The 20,957-nt window shown below is 37.4% G+C and overlaps 1 protein-coding gene across 2 annotated transcripts; it reads right to left on the bottom strand.

The window, feature by feature from the left end:
* Positions 1–14,738, bottom strand: mrc1b (mannose receptor, C type 1b). 2 transcript variants are annotated; one of them, XM_081374725.1, is made up of 31 exons: positions 14,371–14,738; positions 13,806–14,189; positions 13,061–13,237; positions 12,759–12,911; positions 12,511–12,624; positions 12,131–12,268; positions 9,158–9,337; positions 8,883–9,040; positions 8,645–8,761; positions 8,434–8,549; positions 8,018–8,166; positions 7,710–7,909; positions 7,471–7,592; positions 6,806–6,878; positions 6,554–6,707; positions 6,410–6,445; positions 6,164–6,330; positions 5,983–6,044; positions 5,783–5,883; positions 5,468–5,610; positions 5,081–5,183; positions 4,728–4,870; positions 4,541–4,585; positions 4,357–4,453; positions 4,022–4,251; positions 3,498–3,663; positions 2,365–2,520; positions 2,156–2,269; positions 1,813–2,001; positions 862–894; positions 1–645 (listed from the first exon to the last, which is right to left on the bottom strand). In XM_081374725.1, exons 1-31 carry the CDS (start codon positions 14,432–14,434, stop codon positions 431–433), a joined length of 4,299 nt encoding a protein of 1,432 aa, XP_081230851.1. In that variant the 5' UTR covers positions 14,435–14,738; the 3' UTR covers positions 1–430. The 2 variants fall into 2 exon arrangements, with proteins under 2 accessions (XP_081230851.1, XP_081230852.1); XM_081374726.1 differs by having other exon boundaries at positions 5,081–5,168; positions 14,371–14,736.
* Positions 14,739–20,957: the final 6,219 nt, after the last annotated feature.

The following is a 20,957-nucleotide window of genomic DNA, read 5'->3' as shown; positions in this document are numbered from 1 at the left end:
TTAAAGTGTAAAATTAAAGTTTATTTAGAGACAGTTCTTATTAAATTTGAAAAACAGGAAACTATACAGGACAATGGCAATGCCATATTAAATCAGTGGTTTCGTTTCGTGTTGGTTGACTCTTTGAAATATTTGATTCTGATTAGTCATTTGCACCATTCTGCAGTGAGATTTGTTTTTGGATAATGACTGCTAAACTATAACTGACAACTGATTCCTTCATAGCTGCGTTTTTTTCTGACATAAAATACTTTCTACCCAAATCAATATTTATTTGCTGAGTAGCCATGTCCGAAGCAGGATAAAGTACAGCCATTATCACAAAATAAACCTGATGATCCCTGTCATTGTTTATTTTATGATAATGATTGGCTGAGTGTACAGTATCTCTTACATATATACAAGTACTGGGACATCATAAAACACAGGTCTATTCAGTGATATCAATGTGGCCAAGCAATGTTTTGTTATCTTTAAAATCTGAATGAGCAGCCTCTGTGTTATTATACATGGGATTTTCAAATGTAGGCAATGACAGTCTATTTGAACTTCTGTAGTAAACGTACGCTAGAGCTCCCAATATGCCGACCACTGCAATGCTCAAGAACACAGCCAAACCGGTTTTGACACTGTGAGGTTCAGGACCTGTGAAAACAGAGGAAACAATAATAAGATAATAAGGACTATCTAGTCTGAAATTGTGATATACACATTATATCAAACTACAATTTCACTATTTTACATACTGTTAAACATCTGAGAGAGGCTGCTGAAAGTGTTTCTTTTTTTTTTCTTGACATAAAATGAGATTTTTTAATATTTCTTGACAGAAAAGGCATTATGAATAAATCATCATATTACCTGCATGTGAGGCCTCAGTGGTTGGATTCATTACTGCAGGAAAGAAAAGGATAAATAGATAATGTAATAAAATGTTGGAGTTTTATTACATTTCCATTTTACTCTAAACAATCATAATAAGCATATCTATTCATAGGAATAAAATAGGAGACTATAGCTAGCCGTCACGATTTACTCCAGTGGCAAAAAAAAATGTCTACTTTGTGAACTTCTGAATATACACATTCCTACATGTAATAGGCATTTCCACCTTTATTTTCCAGAGAAATATAAAGTGACCTTTTGTAACTGGAGCAGGTAATTCTGACAAAAACTGTCAGAATATGTGGACATGTGGTTTATTGAAACTAATTTAAGAAAATAGCTTTATGAAATATTAACATCTAAAGTAAAAGGGAAAATGGCATCTTCCACAACATACTTGTATTTGAAATGCATTATAGTGTATTTAATGGCTGTTCAGGAAGATTAAAGCAGCAATATAATTATGAAATGAGAAATATCCAACCATTGGATTGAATTTGTATCACAGAAATGATACAAATTCAGTCATTTGTGAATATAAAATTGTATCAAATGAAACCAAAAAAAAAAACACCCTTGTATTTCTTATATCCTATAAGAACACAGTTTATCATTATTTACCTTTGTTGTATATTATACCTTTTGTCTTAAGGTGGTCGGGTTTTATTGTGTTACCTAACAGTCACTGCACAAATATGATGATAATTTACGGTAAATTTAGTTTGGAGGACTGAATTCACAAGAGATTTTTGAAACCAACATAATTAAGCACTGCTAGAGAAAAGCAATCATGCCATTGGACATTTAACTCAAAACATTAGCTACTTAGATACAGTACTGCATTTCTCTAAGTGACAACTACTTCTGTGTTACAATATGTTACGAGAAATATGCTATTGTGAAAATGTATTTATTTACAATACATACCTTTGGGGGTTTTGCAGATAAACGGTAAGACTGTGTAATCACAATGTCGTTTTTTCCATTTTTTAGATTTGGTACAGAATAATGCGCAGTCAGGACTCCAAGAATGATCTCCATAGTCGTCTTCATAATCGTTTTCAGATGCCCAGTTAGTGTAATCTACCACACTGTAGTCTGACCATAACCAGTGTCCTGTGTAGTTAGATAATCCAGGGTGAGTTCATTTGTAACCAACCCTTTTAGACCCATGAGTTCATTCACTATTTGTGTGAAGACTCTGGGGCACTGGAAAGGAGTTTTGAACAGAAGAGATTCCTTCATTTGAGAAGGAAATTTGGCACATTACCTTTCTGGGAGTGGAAAAGTCCAATCCAAAATTCTTTGTAGCTCTCAAGGAGCATGATGTTGTCCTCTATGAACTTCTCTTCCGCTACATCCCTAATGCTGACAAGAGATGCTCCTGACAAGAAAGAAAAATGAAGTACAAGCTTTGTTACTTTTTTGTTCTTTGCACCTGTCATGTAATTGGGTTTTAAAATCAATCTATAACCTTACCCCATGTCATACAGAGTCTAGCTGCTCTGCTCCATGGTTTGGTATCAGCCACAAAAGCATAGCAACTGTCTTTGAAAGGTATCCACCTTAAAGGACTGTCATCATCTTCTTGTGGGCAATGCCCAGGTTGCTGAGGTGGAAGAGTTGGGGGAACGTCTGGGGAGAATGTCACATGGAAAAGTGTGCTTAAGAGAAAGTGATGGATTACTGTACAGCTGCAGAAGCACTATCCATTCAGTGTGGAATGATTGGAGGGACATTGTTCCAAGAGCACTGATGTACGGTGCTGTCACAGCCAGGAGCAGCTAAGCAGAGTTGAGGCAGGATCTAATCGCAGAAGTCACGTTTATTCACAATTTAATCAAAACAACAAACACACAAGAGCACAGGAGAAACGCAGGAAAAAAAAAATACAACCAACGATACACTAATGAGAACGGACAAAGAAACAACTGAAAATGAGGGCTATATAAACAGAAGAGAAAACAAGGAACAGGTGAAGTTAATCAATAAACAAATAAGTAGCTATGGAAACAAAGGGGACCTGACAAAACTGTGAGAATCCAAAAAGATTCCACTGATCCTGGGCCAAAATCTGAAGTCTCTGACCGCTATATTGACATGTAGGGCGAAAGCCGATTAATGCGATCAAATTTTACCTCTGAATTCTGGCACAGAATCATTCACTCATTAGTTCACACACTTAGTTTAGTTTTTAATAAACACCATATTTAATGCAAAAATCTGAATGGGTGTTTGAAAACATTTAAATATTGTTTGGATTCTTCATGAAAAGTGGGTGTCAAATACAGAAAAGCTTTGTGTACAGGGGTTGATGGAAACGGAGCTAATGTGCATTCTAAAAATATATATATAATTCAGACAATAAGATGTCCGGAATTATTCACAGTATTTTTAAGTGCCCACAATAACAATACCAAAAATACACACAAACACAACTCAATTTAAATTGCTGAAACCTGTGCATTGCTCCTGGCTTTAAAGCAAATAGAGAGAACAGAATTATTAAATCTTGCCTCCAAGCACTGGAATCTTTTAAGACTGACCACCCAGTTATTTTTTGACATAATAGCAAAATACAATCATCTAAAGGAAAAATATTTGAATCTCACCTGTTGATTGCTCACAGACACCGTAGAAGGTTTGATTACAGAGACTTGTTCTCCATTCTCCTTCTATTCCCATGTATGCACAAGGGCGGTTGGGCCGTGGTTCAGAAGGTGCCCATTTCTCCATTTTCATGAGCCAGTTATTCGCCCATAGAAAATATCCATTTGACTGTTAATGAATACAAATATATAATGAGTAGGTTGGAGTCATAAATATCACACATACAGAGGATGATAAATGGTTCACTTTTCATTTAATAAAACCTAATTTAGAAAAACAGACATGCCATTTAACACACACATTTTACATATAATGTTTGTTTATAATGACTTGCTTTTAAAATTTGTCCTTTTTGGAGCTTGACAGCCCCAGTAATCATTTACTTTCATTACATGGCTGAGCAGCCTGAACATTCTTTTTTGTGTACCACACAATGAAAAACCCATAAAGGTGTCTTTACATTTTTGGGTGAATATTTTACAAAATGTAATGCTATGATTTTCCCTTTCTCACTCCAGTACAGTACCTGCGCACTGTTGAGACCAATCCACATGGGCTGTTGGGTTCTGAAGACCTGCAGCTCAAGGTAAGCTTGTGTTACCAAGTCCCGAATGCTGGCAAGATGAGCCCCATCCGCCTCACAGCGACGCTTTGCCTCACTCCATGTTAGGTTCTCTTGAATCACTTTGAAAGATGAATTTCCGAGCTTGACAAAGGTTTTCGGAAGTTCAGTTGGCACTGGGGCAATACCAGGATCTGAACATATGAAAAAAGATACGATGAAAACAAAAGTGGAATGGTAAAAGTCTGAAGAGGATCAATCAATCTCTCTACAAGTCCGCAGTGTTTGGCTAAACTCACCAACATCACGACTGCAGATAAAACCGTGAGTAGAATTACAGTCAGTTGCCACCCACTTGCCAGAAGAGTCTGAACCCATGCCCATAACAGCACATTCCTGTTTGAAAAAGAAACACCGCTACTGAAGCCTTTGTTATCACACAAAAAAAAAAACTATTTAGTTTTAGTCAGCTTATAACAGTACCTGTTCCTCTGAATAGTGATATTTTGACCAATAGTACGAATGCCACTGTAAGAGAAACAATACATGCATTTAAAAAAGAAAAAAACAATCCACAGTCACGCTAAAACATCTTCAGGTTAAATTTTACATTTATTAAGTTGCCTAAATTCATAATGTTCACTCATAAATGACGACAAAATGCACATACTCTATAGTTTTGAGGTTCCCCTTTGGCCCACTCTGTGAATGCAACTTTACTCCCATCTGTCCACTTGAACCTCCCGTTTGCCAAATTGCTGAATCCAATCCAGAAGTCTGTGGTTTTATCTCTAATCATCATGGTTAAAAAGGCTGCAGCAGATGGATAAATATGATGCAATACATTAAACATGCAATATATGATAATGATCAAGTCAATCAAAGTGCACTGCTAAAAAAACAGCAAACATTTAGAGAATTAATACTTTAGAATAATGTCACATTTTCCATGCACAGAATATGACAAGATATTTCTACATTCATCATTTTGAGCAGTGCTGAAATCTCTCACAGAGCTTTTACCTTGGTGTGTTCTACTCATAACAGATGACAGATCTCCACCAAGCTCTCTGCAGTATTCTCTTGCTTCTGTCCATGTTTTCATGTCTTCCTTCATGTTATAACACTATAATGTTTTATATAAATGACCATTATTTATTTTCTTCTATCATTTATTGTCATGAATATGATTCAAGATATTTCACAAATATTGTACTGGAAAATATATTACAGCAGTGCAAATTTTTTGTAACTTTTCATAAGCAAGGCTTTATTCCGTGTGAGATTTTGCACAAAAATATTTTCATTTCATTGAGCTGATGCAGAACTGTTTAGACTGAAGGTTATAATTTACTTCTAATATATAGCATTACAATATTTGTTATCATTTTAGAATATGTTTATAATTACTTTTCCATCGAAGCTTTTCCACTCGGGAGCACAGCCTCCTTTTGGCTTTTGTGTAGGGGCCACCGTGGCATTAACTGGAGGAGACTGACTTCGCTTACAAAAAAAATTGAATTCATCACCACAGTTGACAGTTTCCCAGAGTCCTGTAACAGTCAAAATGCTTTTTTTAATTGGTTTATTTAATGTATTGTATGAAATGTATCAACAGTGATTTAATCATACATAAAGAAACATTTCCTTCCCCAAATGTATCAGTGGTCAATAAAACATTCCACATATACCTAATGTCTTCATAGATCAGAAGATATGATGTACCTTGAGACGAGGTCATCTTCACACATCTTTCCTCATTGTTTTTAAAGGCCGGTTGATTTGCTTCCCAAGCATGAAATACTACAGGGGAACCATCCATCCACCTTTAAAGAGCAAACATTTATTTGTTTATTTGTTTTTTCGTATATATTTTGTATTGTTCACCTGTTTATACAGGACCCATTTACATTATTCAAACTTACTGGTAAGACCCATCCAGATCAACTGTCAAACCAATGATGAAATCACTGTGGAACCATTTACTCTGCAACAGGAAAAAGCACAGCAGTTGTGAGGATGTCAGTAAATTAAATGCAATATAAAGCATACTCAAAAATAACACACTGATACAAGTTTTGTGTGATATGTACCACAAATATGTACCTTATGCCAGAGGAACAACCGCTCTTCTTCATCATTGATAACCACAAGATCGCCATGTGATTTCTTACAGAATGTCCGTGCATCGTGCACAGACATTGCTGAGTATTGAGACGCATAATACTGGTTACCTCTGAATTCAGTCCAGCCATCCTCTGTTTCATTATAAACTGAAATAAAAATAATAGATAAATGTTTTAAAATCAAGTTACTCATTTACCTCATCAGTTCTTGAAGTAAAAGACTTACCTGGACTTGTAATATTTACTTCCTTTGGGGTCTTTCCTAAAGAGAAGGCACAGCAGTTAGCTGTCAATTGAACATAGAAAATATAATTTTCTTTCCAATCTAGTAATGGCAGAACTAGATTTTTGCCAGGTTGGCATTTTGTACCTTTTCGAATCTGACAGAGCCAGTCCCTTTTGTCATGACAGTTCACGTCATTCCACATTCCTTCAGTCTCCCAGATTGATATACTCATTTCAGCACAATTTTCAATGTTGTTCAAATTGTTTGGTTCATCACTGGACCAGCTTTGATAGGATGACTAAAATAAAAATAAAAAAAATAAAAAATCAAAATGACATCAAATGCGAATTCTAATCTAGCATTGATTGTCTTTTAACATATTTTTTGTGAACTCACCGAAGAACCATCACTCCAAACATAACCCACCGAGGGATCATACATTCTATAACCAATCCATGCTGGATACCCTCTAAAAGCAAAACCATGTAGTTTCTTTACTTTTTTGATCATACATTTATGTATTCATCTGTTTCAGTGATGAGACTTGCTACACATTCACAGTATTTACAACCATCAGTGGTGTACACAGCTGGCGATGAATATAAAAACACATGAACAGAGATACAAGTTGGCAGACAACCAGCCAAATCTAACATTCGTGGACATTTTTATGCATATATATGTATATATATTTATATATATATGTGTGTGTGTATATAAATATATATATATATATATGTGTGATATGTGTGTGTGTGTGTGTGTGTGTGTGTGTGTGTGTGTGTGTGTGTGTGTGTGTGTGTGTGTGTGTGTGTGTAGATTATATACATGCATTTATTTGTATTCAGTAGATTATATACAGATCCTTTACACACATTTATATGAATACGCAAGAATGTGGAGATGGATTGTGGCTTAATTATGGATAATTTATTGCAGATTATGACTGCTGATGGTGGAAAATTTTCATGTCTAAAACAGATTAATAGAGCCTGTTATAGATAATGTGATTTGAACAAGTTTGAAACAAGTCCATTTGCAAAAGGAATGATAGAGATTACCTTCCATGTTTCCAAGGAATATCAGAATCATGATGGACGCTCAGAAGATCACCACCAAGCTCTCGGCAGAAGTCAAGCGCTTCATCCCAAGTCTTCATTTGAAACGTTGGTACACTAAAAAACTGCCAAAAAGAGAGGGAAATAATGTTATGAAATGTTGTACAATCTGTCTATGATTTTGTTTAAATAGCAGATTTCTCCAAAATTCAACATGAAAATAGCTAAAAAGTCCATTTTACCTTGACACAAAAGTCTCTAGTCGCCATTGGCTCCCAGTCTTCAGAACAGCCCAGGGGAGGATGGGTTGACGGGGCTGGAGTAGTAACTAGTCCATCAGCTCTCTGCTTGCAGATGTATTTTTCCTTATTTGAGCAGCTGAGCACATCCCAAAGCCCAGCAATAATTCCAGTCGTCATGGCAACACAGCCTTGTTTTCTTCCTAAAATATATATATATATAAAAAAAAAATGAAATACAGTAATTATGAGAAATCAGAAACATTATCATTTCATTGACATCAAACATTTCATGTTTTTTGGCATAATACCTGGCATCCCAGCGTTGAAATGAGTAAATGGGACTTGCTTGGTGTTGGTCCATTCAAATGTGTGCAGATCCTTCTGATTAGACAATCCAGTCCAGAAGTACTTTTCTGGTCGTGCTCCCACTAGACTAACCAGAAATGCATTTTCTATGCTAACGGGGGAAAAAACGAGCAGATTAAGTATTAACTGCTCTTGATAGCTGTCCTAATTATATGGACTTTTATTCTTTTAATGAGGCAGAAGCTGACACTAAAATCTGTTCATAGATTTTAAAATATTATTTTGAACAACACATAGTTATACATTTAGAAAAGTCATTTTATTTCAGAATCTGCTTAAAGGTTTTAGTTAATGTAGAGCAAATTCAGTGTCAAATGTAGAAAGGACAGAAAGCATGTAATTGAAGAAGTGATCCAACCTGGAGGAAATATCAACCAGTTGAGACTCAGCTTTTTCACACATCTGTTTTGCTTCTTCAAAGGTCTTTGTCTCAGATCCTGCCATGTAGCAGTAGTACCCATACCTGGTCCAACCCTTTTCAAAAAATAAGACAATTGTCAGTAGGTACATTTCACCACCAGACAATTCTTCATTTTTAGGTCATTTTCTTATTATGCAAATATACATACTGTTTTGCACCCTGGGCTTGTGACAACCGTGTCATTATTCGAGGCTTTAGAGCTGGCCTTCTTCTTGCAGATGAATCCATACTTGTTCTCACAAATATCATCGGCCCACTTTCCCTCCTAAAGTAGAAACAGTCATTATGCAAATGTTTAGTTTAGCAACAGATAATTCTATGAGAAAAACTATGCAACTAGAATTTAAGATCACTTCTCAAATAATTTTCGCATATGAAGTTCTTACCTCTCCTCTCATTAACACACAGTCCTCTGCATGAACAGCATTGTGACTCGGCTCCCCCACCTCCCATGAGGCAAACGGGACGCTAGACTGGTCACTCCACTCAAACAGCATCTGAGTTTTGCGATCATTGAAACCAGTCCACAGCTCGTCTGTCCTCACTGAGAATAGTGATGCAGATTATTATCGAGCAACCTTATATAGGGGTGACTTCTGTCTTTTCTACAACAACACTATTAAAAATGCATTCCAGTTAAAAGCCAATAATCGAAACGTACAGTATCCAAGCTGTGTGATGGCAAAGCTTTGCTCTTCTGTGTTGAGGATACTCAGCAGGTCTCCTCCTTCCCGCAGACATGCATCTCGCGCCTCCATCCATGTTCGCTTGTTGCGATGAAGCAGATAACAGTTGCCTGAATATGGAATCCAAGGGCTTGGGCAAAATCCAGTGTTAAACACTGTCCAAAAAAACAAAAAAAAAACAAAGATAATCTATTATTAACACTAATATTGCTTCCATTATTCTATATAGACGAGGTTCCAAAACTTTTTCATGCATCTTGAGAGGTTTAATCAATATCATGATGTGCCAAGAACATTTTAAAGTGAAATACAGTATGAGATATAAATGCATTTAAAAACATTTTTATTTTACTTATCAAATTATTATAGCCTGTCATGAAGTAGACTAATGAAGCAATGACATGCAGTCAAATATATTGCTGCATCCCAATTCACCTACTTATACTATGCCCAAAAAGTATGTACTCTTTTTGGGAAGAAAAAGTACAGTACTTTTGAGTGTGTAGCAGAATAGTATGCAAGCTTTGAGGCATACTCCTTCATTATAACTGGGAATTTAATGGACTGCTCTGCCGCTTAATTATGTGCACCCAGTCTCTGTTTAAACTGCCCTGTCACTGTTTTAACTGTTTTAAACAGTGACTGGGTGCACATACACCCTGCTATTGCTATTTTGCAAGTTATCCCACTTATAAATCATGGAGGGGTCTGAAATTGTCATCGTAGGTGCATGTCCACTGTGAGAGACATAATCTTAAAAAAAAAAATCCAGAAATCACAATGTATGATTTTTTAACTATTTATTTGTATGATACAGCTGCAAATAAGTATTTGAACACCTGAGAATATCAATGTTAATATTTGGTACAGTAGCCTTTGTTTGCAATTACAGAGGTCAAACGTTTCCTGTAGTTTTTCACCAGGTTTGCACACACTGCAGGAGGGATTTTGGCCCACTCCTCCACACAGATCTTCTCTAGATCAGTCAGGTTTCTGGGCTGTCGCTGAGAAACACAGAGTTTGAGCTCTCTCCAAAGATTCTCTATTGGGTTTAGGTCTGGAGACTGGCTAGGCCACGCCAGAACCTTGATATGCTTCTTACAGAGCCACTCCTTGGTTATCCTGGCTGTGTGCTTCGGGTCATTAAGACCCAGCCTCGACCCATCTTCAATGCTCTAACTGAGGGAAGGAGGTTGTTCCCCAAAATCTCGCAATACATGGCCCCGGTCATCCTCTCCTTAATACAGTGCAGTCGCTCTGTCCCATGTGCAGAAAAACACCCCCAAAGCATGATGCTACCACCCCCATGCTTCACAGTAGGGATGGTGTTCTTGGGATGGTACTCATCATTCTTCTTCCTCCAAACACGTTTAGTGGAATTATGACCAAAAAGTTCTATTTTGGTCTCATCTGACCACATGACTTTCTCCCATGACTCCTCTGGATCATCCAAATGGTCATTGGCAAACTTAAGACGGGCCTTGACATGTGCTGGTTTTAGCAGGGGAACCTTCCGTGCCATGCATGATTTCAAACCATGACGTCTTAGTGTATTACCAACAGTAACCTTGGAAACGGTGGTCCCAGCTCTTTTCAGGTCATTGACCAGCTCCTCCCGTGTAGTTCTGGGCTGATTTCTCACCTTTCTTAGGATCATTAAGACCCCACGAGGTGAGATCTTGCATGGAGCCCCAGTCCGAGGGAGATTGACAGTCATGTTTAGCTTCCTCCATTTTCTAATGATTGCTCCAACAGTGGACCTTTTTTCACCAAGCTGCTTGGCAATTTCCCCGTAGCCCTTTCCAGCCTTGTGGAGGTGTACAATTTTGTCTCTAGTGTCTTTGGACAGCTCTTTGGTCTTGGCCATGTTAGTAGTTGGATTCTTACGGATTGTATGGGGTGGACAGGTGTCTTTATGCAGCTAACGACCTCAAACAGGTGCATCTAATTTAGGATAATAAATGGAGTGGAGGTGGACATTTTAAAGGCAGACTAACAGGTCTTTGAGGGTCAGAATTCTAGCTGATAGACAGGTGTTCAAATACTTATTTGCAGCTGTATCATACAAATAAATAGTTAAAAAATCATATATTGTGATTTCTGGATTTTTTTTTTTTAGATTATGTCTCTCACAGTGGACATGCACCTACGATGACAATTTCAGACCCCTCCATGATTTCCAAGTGGGAGAACTTGCAAAACAGCAGGGTGTTCAAATACTTATTTTCCTCACTGTAACTAAGCGGCAGAGCAGTCCATTAAAGTCCTAATTATAACGACACAGTTAAAATCCTCCACATCCATGAAGCAGCACTGCCAGTCATGGGTCTTTCATGTGGAGAATGACCAAACGACTAAAATGACCAAATCTTTATAAATGTTCACAAAGCTGTTTCAGATTAAATATAATGTGGATAACATCTTTTCGTCAGGTTAGATAATGATTATTAATCTCTCAAACCCTTTTATCTAAAGCTCTCTACTTAACTGTCGATCTCACACATCCGACATGTTTGTAGTTGTTTGTTTGTAGTTCTATTTGAATCTGCGTGCAATGCGCAATAGGTTGTTGGGTAATATTAGCCATTAGAAAGTGCATGGGTCTTTCTTTGTATCCTAACTAGAAAAAAATGCACCATCTGGGTATCTATGAAATACTCATTTCAACATACTATGATTTGGGACACACTTAACTCCAATTTCGAATACTTTTTAGGACAGATAGTAGCATGTACAAATTGGGACACAGCATATGAGAGCCACTCCTGCGTTTGTGGGCCTTTATGAATAAATCTTTAAAAGAAAGACACATAAAAATCATTTGTTTGTCCATCGCACTACACAGATCATGCTATATGTTTGTTTCTGAGTGAACAGCACCATTCTTGACACTGTGGTTTAAGAATCGCTGCTTGCTTTATGGAATAAAAAGTGGTTGGAAAGCCTACCTGGTGGAATAGAAGGAACAGAATGGCCTTTTTGGCAGATGTACCCATGTTTTTCCGAACAAGGTTTGTTTGACCATTCAGAACCAACACCGTTTTTTAGGACACCACAACTGTAGCCTGGTTGTGTGGTTGGGAATCCTTCAACAAAGACAGAAATTATCATTTCAGTTTATTAATATGCTCAGTTAGCTAGTGAAAGCTGGTTTTGTTTTGTTCGTTCAACTATTCACAGGCCAAAAACATCTATGAATCAAGGCATAGTGAACTTTTTTCAATTCATGCAACACTTTTAATACATATTTGTTGTTGTCTGTTTGTTTGTTCCCCAGGAATCAGCAGGGATTCAACAAGACTGAATCCTTTGATTGAAAGAGTCTTACCACTGAGCCATTTCAGATAACGTAAAGGTTGTCCATTGCTCCACTGCCATCCACTGGACACATCTAATTTGTTTAGTCCTGTCCATAGTGAGACTTGTGTCTTCTGAACCATTCCTAGACAAAGCGAGAATAAGCACTTTTTCTTAGCATTTTGTTCTTTGGATATTTCTGATATCCATTAGTATTTCATTAGTGCATGTAATGATGAACAGTTCTATTTAGACTATTTCTTTGATGGGACTGTATACCTGCTATAAAGCTGTGTTCATGAGGTTCAGAGACACTCAGCAGCTCTGCACCTTGCTGCTGGCAGCTCTTTCTAGCCTGGTACCATGTCAGGGCCGACTTATCATTTACTTGGTAATAGACATTTGTCAGAGGATGTTTGGACCACAATGTACCTGCAAATAACAAATAACTACCCATCAATAAATGCAAGCCAATGTTTTATTGTTAGAATATACATAGTTTTTGATGGTGGACAGGTAACAACTGCAGTCTTAATGATTTATTAATTATTGTGCAGGTAACACTTGAAACATAAACCTACTTTCATGTGTTGGGCAGTAGCCCCACAGCTCATTAACACCGTAGTTAGCCTCAATGGAACACCATAGACGTTGATGCTGCTCATCAACTTTGGTACAGTCTGCATACCATTTTTTCTCATAAAGAAAAGGAAAGTGACATGGCCGCCCAAATGCATTTCCATCAATGGTGTATATTTCTGTTAAAATAATGTAAGAGTTGATCAGTAGTTTTACTTACACCATGTTTTATAGTGCTGGTGAAAAAAAAAACATTGAATTTGCTATAAAAATGATTAACTAATTTTAAGCAAATATATAACTTTATTTAAATCATTCAGTTAAATATTAAATAACATAGGCTGATAAAATAAGATTGGCAAAATGCAATTGAATTGATGCTTTTTGCATAACAAGGTACATTATCCTGCTTATTACAAGGCTACTTACCACATGGAACTGTTGGAAAAATTGTGAAAGACAAACAAGCTCGACTGTCTCATTAAAGGGAGAAGCAACTAGAGTCTTCACCCAGTTAGGATTCTTATTTTTTTTTAGAATAAATGAATAATGAATAAATGAAATGTATCTAGCAAAATATTAGTTAGGAGGAACACATACTAATAAGGACAAAAAGGTTGGGAATTATTGGTCTATTTCACAGCATGCAGTATTTTGATCCCTGAGGGAATAGCACACATTTGCATAGAAAGGAAAACAGCACTGTCACTTTATGACAATTCAATAGAGATACATAGAGACACCTACCTTCATAAGGCAGAGAGCAAATGCTGTTCAGTGTTCCATGAATTGTCCATTTGCTCTTTATTCCAGTGTCTGCAGAGATCACTGGCACACCGTTGTCATTTACAGCCAGGTACAGAGACTCATTCTTTAGGCGAAGAAATGTATCACCGTGGCATTCCCACTTCTGCAAATCACTGTCATCTTCACATTTCAGCCACTGCAATTTTTTGCCCACTGCTTTACTTCCTACTCCAAGGCATTTCTTTGTGCTAGTGTTCAAAATGCGATTCTTTGAAGTCCAACGGAACTGTTGTTGGGTACTGAATGGGTCACAGGTGGTAAGTCGTTCCAGGAAGCTTGCCATGCATTTGTTATAATCCACATTATATATTAAAAAGTTTCCTCCTGCACAAAAATAGGTTGAGATGATGCAGTGTTGAGCAAGTTACAATCAGTTAAGCATAAATGAAAAAAATAAATAAAATAAGTGTAAGTGGCTTTTCTCACAATACTTTTTGCAACAAGAAAAAGAATGATTATTATTGTCGTTCATTTTTTCAGTTTGATTATAGAAAACAATACATACCTGACTGTGCAAAGCAGTTTGATAGCTCTAATACAAGCAAAATAACTACTGTTATTGTTTTCATCTTGATCCAAAATATATTCTGTGATGCTCATGTGTTCAGTCCAGTGTCATTCTCTGTCTTTGGCTGAGCTTCTGCAGTCTCGGATTTGCTCATGTAGACCTGCCCTTTAAATGGGTCCGATTGTTCCAATCAAAATTACATCCTGTCACGTCTCTTTCTTCAGAACTGTTGAAACACTAATGTCACAAGGTTTCTTTGGAAAAGCAGAAGGAATCTTATTAATTATCGAAAATGATCTTAGTCAGTTTGATTTTGGTCAGTTTTGGTTTGAGTATTTGAGGAACACTAAACAATAATTCACTACAGAACATCTAGATGAAGTCAAACCTATCACTCCTAAATCATTGAGACATTCCCTCTTCCCAGCAATGGTTCTGCCCTGTCAGCATACACAACAATAGAGGTAAAAAAAAACACATTTACACTTAAAATTTATGATCTGAATGTTCCCCTTTCCTGTTATGCCTTGTACTCATGTTCCTACGCATCCTGTGCAAAAACTTGTGATGACAGCAATTTATTTACCACATAAGAAAATTTTGTTCTGCTTGTAGGCATACAGTATATGTTAAAATTTACTGCAGTCTCATAAGAACTGTCACTGTCCGTGACCCCACCTGTTACTTTATAAATAATAAATCTATATACAAATATATTGGTCACAGATTTGCCTCCCATCAATCATTATTTTGCATACATTTAACCCTTTATGACATCAGTATCTTTCATGAGAACTGGCTGTCCGTCCTATACCGGTGATGAGCACATCACTCCTGAAAAGGAGCCTTCCAAATTCCATGCCTTGAAACTGTTGGAAAACACACTCCCCACCAGCCCCACACCTGCTACAGACACCGAAAGATCTCAGACACAAAGATATTAATTTATAGAAGAAAACTACTCAGAGCAGTGTGATCAATCTGGATACTTAATATACTCTTAAAATATATGCATTTTATAATAAAATATTAAATCTATTGGAATTTATTTGAAAGAAATATGGCACCCACAAATAGGGGTGTGACGGTTAGTAGGCTATATAACCGTGAGACTGACGGTTATAGTTGAACACCGTCATTAGCCTGCCCTACAACTCTATAACCGCCAAAACCGTGTTATTAAAATATTTTTTACAAACATTTTTTTTAATCATAGAGAATGTTTAAATACTAATTAAAAACAATTGTTAACAGTCTGTGTTATTAATGGTGTACGTCGTTTCCAACTGTAGGCTATTTGATTCTTTGCCAAGTACCCCTTGACCAACCGCCAATCATTTGAGATAGAAATAAAAGCTATGATATAGTGATGTGCCATCATTATGAGATTTATTAAACAAATGAAAAACATTTGCAATAATAAACAATAGCAATGAACATTTGCAATTGGGAGACATTGTGTTTACCACTTAATGAAGTTTTGTTTTGTAAATCGTCAGACATGATTTTTAGCACTTCATTAAGTTTTGCTTTGTAGAAAGCCTTTCTTTAAAGCTAATTTCGTTTTGAACAAATTGTATCTTAATTTTAATAAATGTTTCATCAACCAATTGCATGTATTTAATAAATAAAAAGCATATAGGAGGCAATATAATAACCGTGACATGGAGGCTCCGATGCGCCGCGTTCACTTGCATTGCATTGTGAAGTTGAACTAGAGCGCATCTCATCGTAAATGAATGAAACTAAGCGTAGGCCTATGCCTCATACATTAGCATTAAATATCTTTGCTGCATCCTTTCTAGAACAGACAAGGGCTTTCTTGCGGCTCGTATCAGCAGAGCATTGCATCGTCCATAGACCGCAAAACAATCAGCGGATGGCGGGCGGGTGCGGCTTTGCGGATGATGAGTTTTGTGATGCGGTTGCGGATGAACTAATACCCCATCCGCGTATCTATATTGATAACAACATTGAACACTACACAAATATTAATTTTATTCAAACTAAGTTGTCCTATAACAGACGAACGTAGCAAACACCCACGGCATTAAACATAACTGTGACTATATCAACACGTGCAATAGCCTATTGACAAAAAAAGACGAGACTGAAAAAAATACGAGTTTAAAAAAAATAAAAACTTGACCAAAACCGCTTATTTTTGTTGAATAAAGGAGGAGACAACACATTACAGAAGAGCAACAGTTTTTACGAGCGTTCATGCTTAGGTTGCCAGATTTCAATAATTTAAACCACAGTCAGAGCTCTTCTTTTAAAAGAGCACGTTTTATACCCGGTCTCTTCAATAGTAGGCTAGGCTATCTGGCAACCATGCACGCGCCCGCTATTGTGCGTACCGTTCTGGCTCCCGCTGGCTACAGGGGTCGCGACCCCTAAAAGAGGGGCAGGCGCGTATAATGGTGACTGGTCGAGTGGCAGGATATATCCGTGACTGGTCGAGTGGCAGGCGCATATATCCGTGACTGGTCGAGTGGCAGGCGCATATATCCGTGACTGGTCGAGTGGCAGGCGCATATAACGGTGATTGATCGAGTGGCAGGCGCGTATATCGGTGACTGGTCGAGTGGCAGGCGCATATATCCGTGACTGATCGAGTGGCAGGCGCATATATCCGTGACTGGTCGAGTGGCAGGCACATATATCCGTGACTGGTCGAGTGGCAGGCGCGTATATCTGTGACTGGTCGAGTGGCAGGCACATATATCCGTGACTGGTCGAGTGGCAGGCGCGTATATTGGTGACTGGTCGAGTGGCAGGCGCGTATATCGGTGACTGGTCGAGTGGCAGGCGCGTATATTCGTGACTGGTCGAGTGGCAGGCGCATATATCCGTGACTGGTCGAGTGGCAGGCTCGCACCAGCTCCCCCTGCCATTCAAAGATTTTACCCCTACTACTGTCCAACTATGAGGGCTAAGTAGCTATGCATTTCACAATTTTCATTTTGAGACAGACATCACTGAATGTAAGCATAACTTGCTTTTCAGTGACTGAGAGTTCAGTTCAGTCACCGCTCTGATGATTCAGTGAAGGATTTTGGAACGATCCTCGAGTCGTGAATTTTTGATTTACCGAATCATTAAATGAACTGACTCACAAGAGTCATTTTAAGTGGTGATGTATTTGTTGGCCAACGCATTCTCATCACGCTTTCTTCTTATCTTTTTTGGTAGCAGTCTCACGTTTTTTTTTATCTCTATGAATTCAATTTAGACTGCTACCCCACACTGAAAATTCGGAAATTTTGTTTTCTTTCGCGAACGGAATCGGACATGTGACTTTGCCACCAGCGGGAAGTGAGCTTTCAAATCTTTTGTGTTTTCTCCATCTCGCTCCATGATGGCGCGGAGCAGCTATAGGGTCTCTCGAGTGAGGACATCCACAACATGGAGTACTGTTGCACAGAATATCAGCATGGTGATGATTGGGGCCCTGATTAGCCTACAAGTTATATTGTATTATTAACATTATTTTAATCTCAGTCCGAATCTGATTTGATAACAAATGAATATCACGAATGAATAAAGGTCATGGTCATATCATTATTTTACCTTGACACAAAAGTTCCTCAATGCAAGTCCATTCTTGAGGGCAGGTGTGGTTGGCTGGAGTTGTTTAGGGAAGTTCACAACGTAATTTTGGGAGGAGTGAACCCATCCAATCTTTCAGTTATCTGTCAGAGCATACAGTATAAGCCGCTCACCTTGCTCTGGCATCAGCTGTTTAGGCATCCACCTCCCCAACTCTACCAATATAATTTAGGCATCTTGTGACCATACTCATCATCCAAGCATCAGTAGTCCCACTGGGGGGTATATCTAAGCTCTAGTTGAAGCTGCTTCCTCAAGCCCCTCCACTGCGGACAACAAGCCAAATGTGCTTAACCTTATTAGATTAAAGATTATGGGCAAAGGAACAAGTGAATCAGCTTTCTGCTTGTAGATAGCCTATTTTCTGTGCAGCTGCACATCCCAAAGCTCAGCAACAATTCCAGTCTTCAGACGTTTTATTTATATAAGAACAAGCAAGACTTGTTTCAATGTAAAACAAAACAAAACAATTTCATTCATTACTCTGTCCTTCTTATAGCACAATACAGTTCTTGGCATCCCAGAATGGTCCATTCAAAAGTGTCAGATCCTGACATTAGATTAGAAAAATAGGTTCAGATTTTTGTTTACCATAAATGAAAAAGTATGCTCAAAATGACACCATATAGTGTTAAATGCAAGTGCTTCTAGAAATTATAAAGAACATTTTTAATACCAGTTATAGTCCAGAAACTCATTATGGAACTTTAATTGGTTACATTTTTGTGTTTTAAGGATGGGTTTCCGTTTCGCGAATTACCCATTATCCTCTGTCCATGTTGTGTGTCAAAGCTGTCAGTAAGCCAGTGTGCCGCATTAATAGAAAGCCAGTTAATATAAAGTATTTTTGACTCTTTTGTGTTGAGATAACGATGACAAATTCTTCCAAACCTGGCGACAAGGTGAAGGTTATTTACAGGGACACATTAGACGATGTTTGCAAGGCAAGATATGATGAGAAATTGAGTTCGATGGAAAGGATCCTTACACAATGTCGAAAGAGGACTGGTTATGTAGGCTAATCCTGCGGCGTACCCCGATATTCCAGTAGCACCTCAATGCAGTACACAAGATCCGGGGGGAGGAGTCGGATCTTATATAAGGGGTGGAGATTGGTAGGTTTAGGGGTGGAGATGGGTAGGTTTAGGGGTGGGTTTAGGGATCAGGGGGTGGAGACTGGTAGGTTTAGGTGTGTAAGGTGGGAAGAGTTGGATCTAGATCCGACTCCTCCCCCCGGATTTTATGCTCTGCATTGAGGACCATCTCCGATATTCAGGAAATGGACATTGACAAGTATCTCATCCACACCGTTAATGCGTACACTTTTGACAAATTAAGAGGAAGAAAGTCTCTGGAAGCATACACTTATTTTGTTAGAATGTGCGAGTTAAAATTTTATATGGTCGCATTTGTGCGAGTGCATGGTCATGTACTAACTTACTCAGTTAAATTCACGCATGAATTCTCCTGCATGGAACTTGTTTTAGCGCCCGCCAAAGTCTTATTTGATCGGTGAGTAATGTAGATGAAGTGGGCGCATGTTTAACTGAAAGAACGAGCAGAGAGAGAGAGAGAGAGAGAAACAGATAGTAAGTTGTATGATGAAATCATTAAATTTGTGAAAGAAAGTAAATTATATAATAGAATATAGCGGTTTTGTTTTGTTTTTTGTTTATTTGTTATGTTTTATTTCCAGTTTGTTTATTTGTTTTACTTGGTTGTTATGTTTATTTGTTTTGTATAAAAGCAAATAACTTGATCCATATTCCATTCCAGTTGGTGGCGGTAATGCACCAATAAGCTAGGTTGCCAACCGCCAATAAACACCAAAGAAGAAGAAGAAGAAGAAGAGAGAGAGATGGGCTGCGTTCGAAACCGCATACTCAATGAGTAGGTACTTAATTTCAATGAGTACTTACTTAACGAGCGCTAAAAGAGTAGGTACTTTATAGCCAGATCTCGTTGAGTATGAATGAGAACCGGACATCTGCCATGTTGACGATATCATGTGACCTACGACGCGTTATCACACGCGCAACAACTTAAAAGATTTGAACGACACGTTTAATTCATCTATCTGTAAATATCATGATATTGATTAAACTTTCTCATTTTGTGGTCTTTTTGAAGAAACTGCTGCCCATTTATTTTGTGAGTACATTTAGGGTTGATTTAAGTTCTTATATTTAACCCTACTAATGTGACCCACCGTTTTATCCTTAACGATATTTATTTTTATTACGAAATCCCAAAATTGTCATCTCTTGAATATGTTGTTAATTTCTTTATTTTATATCCAAACATTTTCATCCATAAGCAAAAGTGGCTTACTGCTTTGTTTTCCTCTTTTTCTTGTTAAATTTAACTATCGTTTCATCCCTCAGGCCTATAAATAACAGAAAATGCATTTTTTTAAAATGTATTATATAATTATTTAAGAAAATATATATTGATATTCAACCTTATAGGTTGTATAAATACATACATACATATACATACATACATTTACCTCACATTTACTCGACAGCCCTACCTAGAACGGTTTTCCTCAGCGTTTGTAATGTCTGCACAAAGGGAGATTCACCTTTGGAGAAAACTGTTGATTTTATACTCGAAAAATATAAGTATCATTATTAAAAATTAATATTACCCCAGAATGAATTGCATTGCTCCCAGCCCAAAACATACAATAATAACAACGATAAATGCTGATCAATTAATTATATTACTTTTTACTGTAAATTATATAATTCAATAAAACAAACAAAATGTAATGTATATCATATGACATAGCTATGCATGAATACACTCTAGATGTGTATATAGTGAACATCTACATTTTCCTTCAAACAATAAATAAAGCATTAATTAATTGTATTTTATTTACTGACAACAATGAGAAATATTAATAAATTAGTAAAAGAATGAATCAAAGTCACCATCACACAATAAACAAATGCATATACAAGTCA

Source organism: Scardinius erythrophthalmus (genome assembly GCF_964197995.2).
Source record: "Scardinius erythrophthalmus genome assembly, chromosome: 9".
NCBI lineage: Eukaryota > Metazoa > Chordata > Actinopteri > Cypriniformes > Leuciscidae > Scardinius > Scardinius erythrophthalmus.
This window is presented reverse-complemented; position numbering and strand designations above follow the sequence as displayed.

Bases quoted from the DNA above. Each gene is read 5' to 3' on its own strand.
- mrc1b (XM_081374725.1), bottom strand. From the start codon at position 14,434: ATGAAAACAATAACAGTAGTTATTTTGCTTGTATTAGAGCTATCAAAC. The intron at 8,550-8,644 runs GTATGTATATTT...TTTTTTGAAAAG, and splicing joins CAAGCCCAGGGTGCAAAACA to GGTTGGACCAGGTATGGGTA. The intron at 6,879-7,470 runs GTAATCTCTATC...TTTTGCTTTTAG, and splicing joins ATTCCTTGGAAACATGGAAG to AGGGTATCCAGCATGGATTG.